The sequence below is a fragment of the Haliotis rubra genome, unplaced genomic scaffold (genome assembly GCF_003918875.1).
Source record: "Haliotis rubra isolate DU_JTF1 unplaced genomic scaffold, ASM391887v1 Scf626, whole genome shotgun sequence".
Classification (NCBI taxonomy): domain Eukaryota; kingdom Metazoa; phylum Mollusca; class Gastropoda; order Lepetellida; family Haliotidae; genus Haliotis; species Haliotis rubra.
In genome coordinates, this window is record NW_025767331.1 from 246,004 (window position 1) to 259,448 (window position 13,445).

Below are 13,445 nucleotides of genomic sequence, written 5' to 3' on the forward strand. Positions count from 1 at the left end.
TCCCCAATACCTGGTGTTTGATTCACCCCCTACATGTTGTTTGATTCCCCCATACCTGGTGTTTGATTCACCCATACCTGGTGTTTTTTCTTTCCCCCATACCTGTTGTTGGACTCCCCCATACGTGATGTATGATTCCCCCATACTTGGTGTTTGATTCCCCAATACCTGATGTTTGGTTCCCCCATACCTGGTGTTTGATTCCCCAATACCTGTTGTTTGATTCCCCAATACATGGTGTTTGATTCCCCAATACATGTTGTTTGATTCCCCCATACCTGTTGTTGTTTGATTCCCCCTTACCTGGTGTATGATTCCCCCATACCTGATGTATGATTCCCCAATACCTGTTGTTGGAATCCCCCATACCTGGTGTATGATTCACCCATACCTGATGTATGATTCCCCATACCTGTTGTTGGAATCCTCATACCTGGTGTATGATTCCCATACCTGGTGTATGATTCCGCCATACCTGGTGTTTGATTCCTCAATACCTGTTGTTTGATTCCCCATACCTGTTGTTTGATTCCCCCAATACCTGATGTTTGGTTCCCCAATACCTGTTGTCTGATTCCCCAATACCTGGTGTTTGATTCCCCCATACATGTTGTTTGATTCCCCCATACCTGCTGTTGTTTGATTCCCCCATCCCTGCTGTTGTTTGATTCTGCCCATACCAGGTGTATGATTCCCCCAATACCTGTTGTTTGATTCCCCCATACCTGTTGTTTGATTCCCCAATACCTGTTGTTGGACTCCCCCATACCTGATGCATGATCTCCTACCTGGTGTTTGATTCCCCAATACCTGCTTTTCTGTTTGATTCCCATACCTGTTGTTTGATTCCCCAATACCTGTTTGGTTCCCCAACATCTGGTGTTTGACTCCCCCTAATACCTGTTGTTTGATTCCCCCAATACATGTTGTTTGATTGCCCCATACCTGGTGTGTATGATTCCCCCATACCTGATGTTTGATTCCCCAATACCTGGTGTTTGATTCCCATACATGTTGTTTGATTCCCCCATACCTGTTGTTGTTTGATTCCCCCCATACCTGATGTTGTTTGATTCCCCCATACCTGATGTTTGATTCCCCCATACCTGGTGTATGATTCCTCCATACCTGATGTATGATTCCCCACTACCTGTTGCTTGGAACTCCCCATACCTTATGTATGATTCCCCATAACTGGTGTATGATTCCCATACCTGTTGTTGGAACCCCCATACCTGGTGTTTGATTCCCCAATACCTGGTGTTTGATTCCCAATACCTGGTGTTTGATTCACCCCTACATGTTGTTTGATTCCCCATACCTGTTGTTGCTTGATTCCCATACCTGGTGTGTGCATGATTCCCTGTACCTGATCTTTGATTCCCCAATACCTGGTGTATGATTGCCCCATACATGTTGTTTGATTCCCCATACCTGGTGTATGATTCCCCATACCTGATGTATGATTCCCCAATACCTGGTGTATGACTCCCATACCTGATGTATGATTCCCATACCTGATGTATGATTCCTCAATACCTGTTGTTTGAATCCCCATACCTGGTGTATGATTCCCCAATACCTGGTGTATGATTCCCCATACGTGATGTATGATTCCCCAATACCTGTTGTTGGAATCCCCCATACCTGGTGTTTGATTCCCCCATAACTGGTGTATGATTGTCTCCATACCTGTTGTTTGATTCCCCCATACCTGTTGTTTGATTCCCCAATACCTGTTGTTGAGTCCCCCATACCTGATGTATGATTCCCCATACCTGGTGTGTGATTCCCATACCTGGTGTGTGATTCCCCCATACCTGATGTATGATTCCCCAATACCTGTGTGTGTGATTCCCCAATACCTGATGTTTGGTTCCCATACCTGATGTATGATTCCCCAATAACTGATGTTTGGTTCCCCAATACCTGTTGTTTGATTCCCCAATACCTGATGTTTGGTTCCCATACCTGGTGTTTGATTCCCATACCTGTTGTTTGATTCCCCATACCTGTTGTTTGATTCCCCAATACCTGATGTTTGGTTCCCCATACCTGGTGTTTGATTCCCTCAATACCTGTTGTTTGATTCCCCAATACCTGGTGTTTGATTCCCCCATACATGTTGTTTGATTCCCATACCCCTGTTGTTGTTGTTTGATTCCCCCATACCTGTTGTTGTTTGATTCCCCCATACCTGGTGTATGATTCCCCAATACCTGTTGTTTGATTCCCCCCATACCTGTTGTTTGATTCCCCCAATACCTGTTAAGCTGGACTCCCCCATACCTGATGTATGATTCCCCATACCTGGTGTTTGATTCCCAATACCTGTTGTTTGATTCCCATACCTGTTGTTTGATTCCCCAATACCTGTTGTTTGGTTCCCCAATATCTGGTGTTTGACTCCAATACCTGTTGTTTGATTCCCCCAATACATGTTGTTTGATTCACCCATACCTGGTGTATGATTCCCCATACCCGATGTTTGATTCCCCAATACCTGGTGTTTGATTCCCCCATACATGTTGTTTGATTCCCCATACCTGTTGTTGTTTGATTCCCCATACCTGATGTTGTTTGATTCCCAATACCTGTTGTTGACTCCCCACCCTGATGTATGATTCCCATACCTGATGTATGATTCCCACTACCTGTTGTTGGAATCCCCATACCTGATGTATGATTCCCCATAACTGGTGTATGATTCCCATACCTGATGTGTGATTCCCCAATACCTGTTGTTGGAATCCCCCATACCTGGTGCTTTGATTCCCCAATACCTGATGTTTGGTTCCCCATACTTCTGGTGTTTGATTCCCCAATACCTGGTGTTTGATTCCCCATACATGTTGTTTGATTCCCCAATACCTGTTGTTGTTTGATTCCCCATACCTGGTGCATGATTCCCCGTACCTGATGTTTGATTCCCATACCTGGTGCATGATTCCCCTGCACCTGATGTTTGATTCCCCAACCTGGTGTTTGATTCCCCATACATGTTGTTTGATTCCCCCATACCTGGTGTATGATTCCCCATACCTGGTGTATGATTCCCCACTACCTGTTGTTGGAATCCCCCATACCTGATGTATGATTCCCATAACTGGTGTATGATTCCCCCATACCTGATGCAAGTGATTCCCCTATTGCAATACCTGTTGGAATCCCCCATACCTGGTGTTTGATTCCCCAATACCTGATGTTTGGTTCCCCATACTTGGTGTTTGATTCCCAATACCTGGTGTTTGATTCCCAATACCTGATGTTTGATTCCCCCATACATGGTGTTTGATTCCCAATACCTGTTCTTGTTTGATTCCCCCATATACCTGGTGCATGATTCCCCTGTACCTGGTGTTTGATTTCCATACATGTTGTTTGATTCCCCCATACCTGGTGTATGATTCCCCAATACCTGATGTATGATTCCCCAAAACCTGTTGTTGGAATCCCCCATACCTGATGTATGATTCCCCAATACCTGGTGTATGATTCCCCCATACCTGGTGTTTGATTCCCCATACCTGGTGTATGATTCCCATACCTGATGTATGACTCTCCCTACCTGATGTATGATTACCCCATACCTGGTGTGATTCCCCATACCTGGTGTGTGATTCCCCATACCTGGTGTATGATTCCCCATACCTGGTGTGTGATTCCCCCATACCTGGTGTGTGATTCCTCCATACCTGATGAATGATTCCCCAATACCTGATGTATGATTCCCCATACCTGGTGTATGATTCCCCATACCTGGTGTGTGATTCCCAAATACCTGATGATGATTCCCCAATACCTGGTGTGTTTGATTCCCCAATACCTGGTGTTTGATTCCCCAATACCTGGTGTTTGATTCCCCCATACCTGTTGTTTGATTCCCCCATACCTGTTGTGTTTGATTCCCCCATACCTGTTGTTGTGATTCCCCCATACCTGGTGTATGATTCCCCATACCTGGTGTATGATTCCCCCATACCTGGTGTTGGATTCCCCATACCCATGATGTATGATTCCCCCATACCTGGTTGTTTGATTCCCCCAATACCTGTTGTTTGATTCCCCATACCTGTTGTTTGATTCCCCACATACCTGGTGTTTGATTCCCCAATACCTGGTGTTTGACTCCCCAACACCTGTTGTTTGATTCCCCAATACATGTTGTTTGATTCCCCCATACCTGGTGTATGATTCCCCCATACCTGATGTTTGATTCCCATACCTGGTGTTTGATTCCCCATACCTGGTGTTTGATTCCCCCATACCTGTTGCTGCTTGATTCCCCATACCTGATGTTGTTTGATTCCCCCAATACCTGTGTGTATGACTCCCCATACCCTGATGTATGATTCCCCATACCTGATGTATGATTCCCCACTACCTGTTGTTGGAATCCCCCATACCTGATGTATGATTCTGATGTATGATCATACCTGGTGTGTGATTCCCCCATACCTGGTGTTTGATTCCCCATACCTGATGTTTGATTCCCCCATACCCGATGTTTGTTCCCCATACCTTGGTGATTCCCCATACCTGGTGTGTTTGATTCCCCCATACCTGATGTTTGATTCCCCAATACCTGTTGTTTGATTCCCCATACCTGATGTGTGATTCCCCATACCTGGTGTGTGATTCCCCATACCTGGTGTATGATTCCCCATACCTGATGTATGATTCCCAATACCTGGTGTGTGGATTCCCCAAATACCTGGATGTTTGGTTCCCCATACCTGATGTATGATTCCCCAACTGATGTTTGGTTCCCCAATACCTGTTGTTTGATTCCCCAATACCTGATGTTTGGTTCCCCATACCTGGTGTTTGATTCCCCCATACCTGTTGTCTTGATTCCCCATACCTGTTGTTTGATTCCCCAATACCTGATGTTTGATTCCCATACCTGGTGTTTGATTCCCAATACCTGCTGTTTGATTCCCCCAACACCTGGTGTTTGATTCCCCCATACATGTTGGTTTGATTCCCATACCTGTTGTTGTTTGATTCCCCCATACCTGTTGTTGTTTGATTCCCCATACCTGGTGTATGATTCCCCCACCCTGTTGTTTGATTCCCCATACCTGTTGTTTGATTCCCCCAATACCTGTTGTTGGACTCCCCCATACCTGATGTATGATTCCCCATACCTGGGTGTTCTGGATTCCCCAATACCTGTTGTTTGATTCCCCATACCTGTTGTTTGATTCCCCAATACCTGTTGTTTGGTTCCCCAACATCTGGTGTTTGACTCCCAATACCTGTTGTTTGATTCCCCAATACATGTTGTTTGATTCACCCATACCTGGTGTATGATTCCCCATACCTGATGTTTGATTCCCCAATACCTGGTGTTTGATTCCCATACATGTTGTTTGATTCCCCCATACCTGTTGTTGTTTGATTCCCCATACCTGATGTTGTTGATTCCCCAATACCTGTTGTTGGACTCCCCATACCTGGTGTATGGATTCCCCCATACCTGATGTATGATTCCCCACTACCTGTTGTTGGAATCCCCATACCTGATGTATGATTCCCCCATAACTGGTGTATGATTCCCCATACCTGATGTACCCCCATACCTGTTGTTGAATCCCCCATACCTGGTGTTTGATTCCCCAATACCTGATGTTTGATTCCCATACCTGGTGTTTGATTCCCCATACCTGGTGTTTGATTCCCCCATACATGTTGTTTGATTCCCCAATACCTGTTGTTGTTTGATTCCCCACCTGGTGTATGATTCCCCGTACCTGATGTTCTGATTCCCCCATACCTGGTGTATGATTCCCCCATACCTGATGTTTGATTCCCCCAATACCTGGTGTTTGATTCCCCATACCTGTTGTTTGATTCCCCCATACCTGGTGTATGATTCCCCCATACCTGGTGTATGATTCCCACTACCTGTTGTATGATTCCCCATACCTGATGTATGATTCCCCATACCTGGTGTATGATTCCCCATACCTGATGTGTGATTCCCAATACCTGTTGTTTGATTCCCCATACCTGATGTTTGATTCCCCAATACCTGATGTTTGATTCCCCCATACCTGATGTTTGATTCCCCAATACCTGGTGTTTGATTCCCCAATACCTGATGTTTGATTCCCCATACATGGTGTATGATTCCAATACCTGTTGGTTTATGATTCCCCCATACCTGATGTTCCCTGATTCCCCAATACCTGGTGTTTGATTTCCCATACCTGTTGTTTGATTCCCCCATACCTGGTGTATGATTCCCCCATACCTGATGTATGATTCCCAAACCTGTTGTTGGAATCCCCATACCTGATGTATGATTCCCCCAATGACCTACCTGTTGTATGACCCCCATACCTGGTGTTTGATTCCCCCATACCTGTTGTGTATGATTCCCCCATACCTGATGTATGACTCCCATACCTGATGTATGATTACCCCATACCTGGTGTGTGATTCCCCATTACCTGGTGTGTGTGATTCCCCCATACCTGGTGTATGATTCCCCCATACCTGGTGATTCCCCATACCTGATGTGTGATTCCTCCATACCTGATGAATGATTCCCCAATACCTGATGTACCCCCATACCTGGTGTTTGATTCCCCATACCTGTTGTTTGATTCCCAATACCTGATGTATGATTCCCAACACCTGGTGTTTGATTCCCTCAATACCTGTTGTTTGATTCCCAATACCTGGTGTTTGATTCCCCCATACATGTTGTTTGATTCCCACAAACACCTGTTGTTGTTTGATTCCCCATACCTGTTGTTGTTTGATTCCCCCATACCTGGTGTATGATTCCCCAATACCTGGTGTTTGATTCCCATACCTGTTGTTTGATTCCCCACACCTGTTGTTGGACTCCCCATACCTGATGTATGATTCCCCATACCTGGTGTTTGATTCCCCCAATACCTGTTGTTTGATTCCCCATACCTGTTGTTTGATTCCCCAATACCTGTTGTTTGGTTCCCCAATATCTGGTGTTTGACTCCCCAATACCTGTTGTTTGATTCCCCAATACATGTTGTTTGATTCACCCATACCTGGTGTATGATTCCCCATACCTGATGTTTGATTCCCCATACCTGGTGTTTGATTCCCCATACATGTTGTTTGATTCCCCATACCTGTTGTTGTTTGATTCCCCATACCTGATGTTGTTTGATTCCCCAATACCTGTTGTTGGACTCCCCCATACCCTGATGTATGATTCCCCCATACCTGATGTATGATTCCCCACTACCTGTTGTTGGAATCCCCATACCTGATGTATGATTCCCATAACTGGTGTATGATTCCCCCATACCTGATGTGTGATTCCCCAATACCTGTTGTTGGAATCCCCCATACCTGGTGTTTGATTCCCCAATACCTGATGTTTGGTTCCATACTTGGTGTTTGATTCCCCAATACCTGGTGTTTGATTCCCCATACATGTTGTTTGATTCCCCAATACCTGTTGTTGTTTGATTCCCAATACCTGGTGCATGATTCCCCTGTACCTGATGTTTGATTCCCCATACCTGGTGCATGATTCCCTCTGTACCTGATGTTTGATTCCCCAATACCTGGTGTTTGATTTCCATACATGTTGTTTGATTCCCCATACCTGGTGTATGATTCCCCTATACCTGGTGTATGATTCCCCACTACCTGTTGTTGGAATCCCCCATACCTGATGTATGATTCCCCCATAACTGGTGTATGATTCCCCATACCTGATGTGTGATTCCCAATACCTGTTGTTGGAATCCCCATACCTGGTGTTTGATTCCCCAATACCTGATGTTTGGTTCCCATACTTGGTGTTTGATTCCCCAATACCTGGTGTTTGATTCCCCAATACCTGATGTTTGATTCCCCCATACATGTTGTTTGATTCCCAATACATGTTCTTGTCTTGATTCCCCCATACCTGGTGCATGATTCCCCTCGTACCTGGTGTTTGATTTCCCATACATGTTGTTTGATTCCCCCATACCTGGTGTATGATTCCCCATACCTGATGTATGATTCCCCAAAACCTGTTGTTGGAATCCCCATACCTGATGTATGATTCCCCAATACCTGATGTATGATTCCTCAATACCTGTATTTGGAACTCCCCATACCTGTTGTATGATTCCCCAATACCTGATGTATGATTCCTCAATACCTGTATTTGAACTCCCCATACCTGTTGTTGGAATCCCCATACCTGATGTATGATCCCCAATACCTGGTGTATGATTCCCCAATACCTGTATTTTGAATCCCCAATACCTGGTGTATGATTCCCCATACCTGGTGTTTGATTCCCCCATACCTGGTGTATGATTCCCCATACCTGATGTATGGCCCCCCATACCTGGTGTTTGATTCCCCATACCTGGTGTGTGATTCCCCATACCTGATGTATGATTCCCCAAACCTGTTGTTGGAACCCCCATACCTGATGTATGATTCCCCAATACCTGATGTATGATTCCTCAATACCTGTATTTGGAATCCCCCATACCTGGTGTATGATTCCCCCATACCTGGTGTTTGATTCCCCCATACCTGGTGTATGATTCCCCCATACCTGATGTATGACTCCCCATACCTGGTGTTTGATTCCCCATACCTGGTGTGTGATTCCCCCATACCTGATGTAGGATTCCCCCATGGCTGATGTATGATTCCCCCATACCTGATGTATGATTCCCCATACCTGGTGTGTGATTCCCCCATACCTGGTGTGTGATTCCCCCATACCTGGTGTATGATTCCCCCATACCTGGTGTGTGATTCCCCCATACCTGGTGTGTGATTCCTCCATACCTGATGAATGATTCCCCAATACCTGATGTATGATTCCCCCATACCTGGTGTATGATTCCCCCATACCTGGTGTGTGATTCCCCAATACCTGATGTATGATTCCCCAATACCTGGTGTATGACTCCCCCATACCTGATGTATGACTCCCCCATACCTGGTGTATGATTCCCCCATACCTGGTGTGTGATTCCCCAGTACCTGATGTATGATTCCCCCATACCTGGTGTGTGATTCCCCCATACCTGGTGTGTGATTCCCCCATACCTGGTGTGATTGCCCCATACCTGGTGTGTGATTCCCCATACCTGATGTATGATTCCCCCATACCTGGTGTATGATTCCCCCATACCTGGTGTATGATTCCCCATACCTGATGTATGATTCCCCCATACCTGATGTATGATTCCCCCATACCTGGTGTATGATTCCCCCATACCTGGTGTTTGATTCCCCACTACCTGTTGTTGGAATCCCCATACCTGATGTATGATTCCCATAACTGGTGTATGATTGATTCATACCTGATGTGTGATTCCCCATCCCGGTGTTGATTCCCCCCATACCTGGTGTTTGATTCCCCATACCTGATGTTTGATTCCCCATACTTGGTGTTTGATTCCCCAATACCTGGTGTTTGATTCCCCAATACCTGATGTATGATTCCCCCATACCTGGTGTATGATTCCCCCATACCTGGTGTTTGATTCCCCCATACCTGGTGTATGATTCACCCATACCTGGTGTATGATTCACCCATACCTGGTGTTTGATTCCCCATACCTGATGTATGATTCCCCATACCTGATGTGTATGATTCCCCATACCTGATGTATGATTCCCCATACCTGATGTATGATTCCCCCATACCTGGTGTTTGATTCCCCCATACCTGGTGTTTGATTCCCCCATACCTGGTGTATGATTCCCCCATACCTGATGTATGATTCACCCATACCTGATGTATGATTCACCCATACCTGGTGTATGATTCCCCCATACCTGATGTATGATTCCCCATACCTGGTGTATGATTCCCCCATACCTGGTGTGTGATTCACCCGTGGAGATCCGGATTAGGATCGGTCTTCAGTAACCCATGTTTGTCGTATATTATAAGAGGCGACTACCGGGATCGGGTGGTCAGGCTCGCTGATTTGGTTGACAGTTGACACATATCATCGTATCCAATTTACGTCGATCGATGCTCATGCTGTTGATCACTTGATTGTCTGGTCCAGACTCGATTATTTATAGACCGCCGCCATATAGCTGGAACATTGCCGAGTGCGGCGTGAAACTAAACTCGCTCACTCACCTTGTCATGCGTAAGTGTCCGATGAAAACGGTGACGAAAATGTTCTTGCCATCATGCTGATAATGCCTTTCACACTACAGAGCGGAGGCTACGTCGTCGGCAGCAACTTCACCATGGCGGATGTCTTCTTCTTCCCATATGTCGCTTTCGGGGTGAGACTCGGTCTTGATGTCTCGAAATACCCCGCTATTAGTGCCTACTACGACAAGGTCAAGGACAGACCATCCGTGAAAGCATCATGGCCGCCACACTGGGCTGAGAAGCCCGCTGACACTTCAATGTTTAGACCTATTTAGGACCTGTCGTTGAGAATGGCGACAAAAAGCTGCAGCTTCTCATATTATCCAACGCTGTTAATTCAACAGCTTTAGTTTGGCTTCAAAGTCATATTGTACATATATTTAGCGAAATGTTTGACAAGATCCATGTATGAATTGCTTTGGGTTTTACGTTGCAATCAACTCTGATCTAAAAATCACGGTAACACACGAACGTTTTCTGATATGGTACATGGTTGGACTAGTGGAATCAAACGAAGAGTTTCGTTTTAGTTCATAATCACGATTCACCCCAGCTATGAACCTTAATCGGGGCGTGCAATAACGTCTGCTATACCACGGTACGGGCGACACAAATATTGTTGAAATAAATATTAAATTCACTGGTCGAAGCGGATTTAGGTTTTTATCAAAGTTCACACTCACTTCATGCCGAACCAAAGAACGACATCCGTGGCAGCAACGTTTTTTAATCGAAAACAATCATAAGCCTGAGATATTACTATCCACGTTTTTCGCTATACTTAGCATATATCAGTATATTTTACAGATAGTCTTGTACCTATTGTACCTTCATTGTTACAATAAACTATTACTTAACTTTCCCTTTATTTTTTAAAGTTGCTTCCTGGCTGCAACTGTGACAACGATAGTGAATCAGAGACTTGAGGAATGAGTGAGTGAGTGATACAAAGTGATTTTGTAAAAGAAATGGGCTTCACACATTGTACGAATGTGGGAACTCGAAATCGGGTCTTCGGCGTGAAGAGCGAAGGTTTTCCCCAACAGCCCCACTTGAGCAGTGAAGTATATTTTCAAAAGATCGTAATCGTATGTGGTTTGGACTTCATTTACATTCGCATGTCATACCTCTTTTCTCTGAGTAATAAATTATTATACAAAATTAAACTGTTGATAAATTATTGTTCACCTCATCCGCAAGCGACAACAATTTCAAAGGCGGTTTCAACATTCAAAGCGAGACTCTTGAAGAAACGCTACAGTTACCTCCCTTACAATGCGGCCTCCTCACAACCCGTTGTGAGTTTTCTCTGTACAGAATTTGGTTCATTATTTTTCTTGAGGGACATTGCCTGTCGTCTTTGACCTTTTGACTGACACACTTCGCTGAACCCTCGCACACCGACAACAGCGCTGTAACAGGTCTCTCTCGACACTGTAACGAGAAACTACACATCGACTGGGCGTTTCAAACATGTCGTCCAATATGTGTTTGTACTGGGGGTCTGGTAGCATTCCCTGTTGGAAACCCATGTTGGTTCTGGAAGAAAAGAAATAAGAAGATTACCTTCAGCGACAAGGAGCACAAGTCGGTGGAGGTTCTCTGGGCTAAGATGGCGCCGCCATTCTCTGTTCAAAGTTGCGTCACTTGGGTTGGCAAGAACGTTGGTTCGAATCTCGGTTTGGTCCGATTATGTTTCAAGGTTTATCAGCACCTATACCTGCGGGTTTACCAAAGTGGTCTGAGACAAAAGAGTTTCAATGGTCATTTAATTAACTTTCAGGACAAAAGGCGGGGGGTGCGCACCTCTGCATTACCCCTTCTGGATCCGCCTGTGATTTGTATGCATTTTGAATCTTAATAAAACGTACACTCTCTGTTTATAGTGACTTTATAACATGACTGTAGTATCTACACATTTTATAGATTGCCAACGTGAATCATATTTCACACACACGCGCCTTAACGTTACGGTGACATTCTTACCGGAGACAGCCAATTACCAATTACCAAACTATGGAATACATTTGCAAACTTCAATTAGAAAGAGCCACAAAAATTACATACAAATACACAATCCCAATAAGTTTCCATCATAATGTTGAAAATCCAGTACATTTTCCATGGCACTGACAATGTAAACAACGCAGCCCTACCCTATCGTTCCGTATCTCTGATAGTTTTCTATGGTATGGTATTTGGGCGTTAGGGCAACTTGACCATTTCATTTTCTATCGTTATCTCCCGTAGATTATACCTCCCTGTTCAGTAATATTTTAGTCACAGTGACATTGGCCTTGTCTCACATTGCTTTTCGTCCTTGACATTTGAACTGATAATCCCAGCTGCAATCAGTGAACACACTGCCCTGAAAAAAACAGGCTACCCCGGACAGGCGCGTAGCAAGTCAATTTTTTCGTGTACGCCCGATAGGTTGCAAAGCTTTTAATTCCGATAGTATTGACGTCTTGCCCAACCATTTTAGCAACAATCATGTAAGCCGGGGCTTTTTTTATAATGGTATCTACGCCCCTCCCCAACAAGAAGACTTCCTTCAGCGGCAGAAAAATATGTTGAAGCCGCAATTGTATAGATTCACGTTAAAGTTATCAAGTTTGTGTTTAAACATAGCTTGCTAACGGTATAATGATTTATACCAATACGTCAAGATATAGATATTAAAGAAGGTGTAATCAATACAATTGCTACTTTATCATTACCCAACTTCTAAATATGCCTATCAAACAAGCTTTATACAGAAGGTATTAATGAATACGAAGGTGCTTAATATCAAGGGCCTCTAAACGTGACCGAGACGATGTGACTGATAAGACCACCAGCTTAACATTTCTCTGTCTCACAGTCCCTGAACCGCGGTATGTTCCCTTCCGTCCAGCCCTTTCTTCAATGCTAAAGCCTTAAAATGAAGCCAGTCTAGTTTTCCTCAGGTTCTGAATCTCACATCTTACTGGATCTCCTTTTCCATGTGAAAGGAAATATTTGTTTCTATCCAAAGTTTCAAGTCAAAACATTGATTACACAAATGTCTCGTTTCCTGCTGACTGGGTTCCGTCCTATTGCGCAACTTAGTACAATAACCAGTCCAGAAAGTTGAGTCCAACTCATTCAACTGGATATATAAATATTAATCAGTATTATTTGATACATCTAAGCACTGGTATATTGCAACACTGCGCTCCTTCTAATCCTGGCAAACACGTTGTGAAGCGTGCTCTGTCGTACAGCGTGCTCTGACAAACGGAAATCTGGAAATCGTGGAAATCTCAAAACGAGGCTCGGCCGCTAG

At 44.6% G+C, this 13,445-nt stretch overlaps 1 protein-coding gene across 1 annotated transcript in view; it reads left to right on the forward strand.

Moving 5' to 3' along the window:
* Nucleotides 1-11,299, forward strand: part of LOC124256378 (glutathione S-transferase A-like) — a 30,778-nt gene extending 19,479 nt beyond the window's left edge. The window contains exon 5 of the mRNA XM_046690380.1: nt 10,198-11,299. Coding sequence (XP_046546336.1) covers nt 10,198-10,413 — 216 coding nt within the window. The 3' untranslated portion in view covers nt 10,414-11,299. The remainder of the gene's footprint in view (nt 1-10,197) is intronic.
* The last annotated feature ends 2,146 nt before the right edge of the window (nt 11,300-13,445 follow it).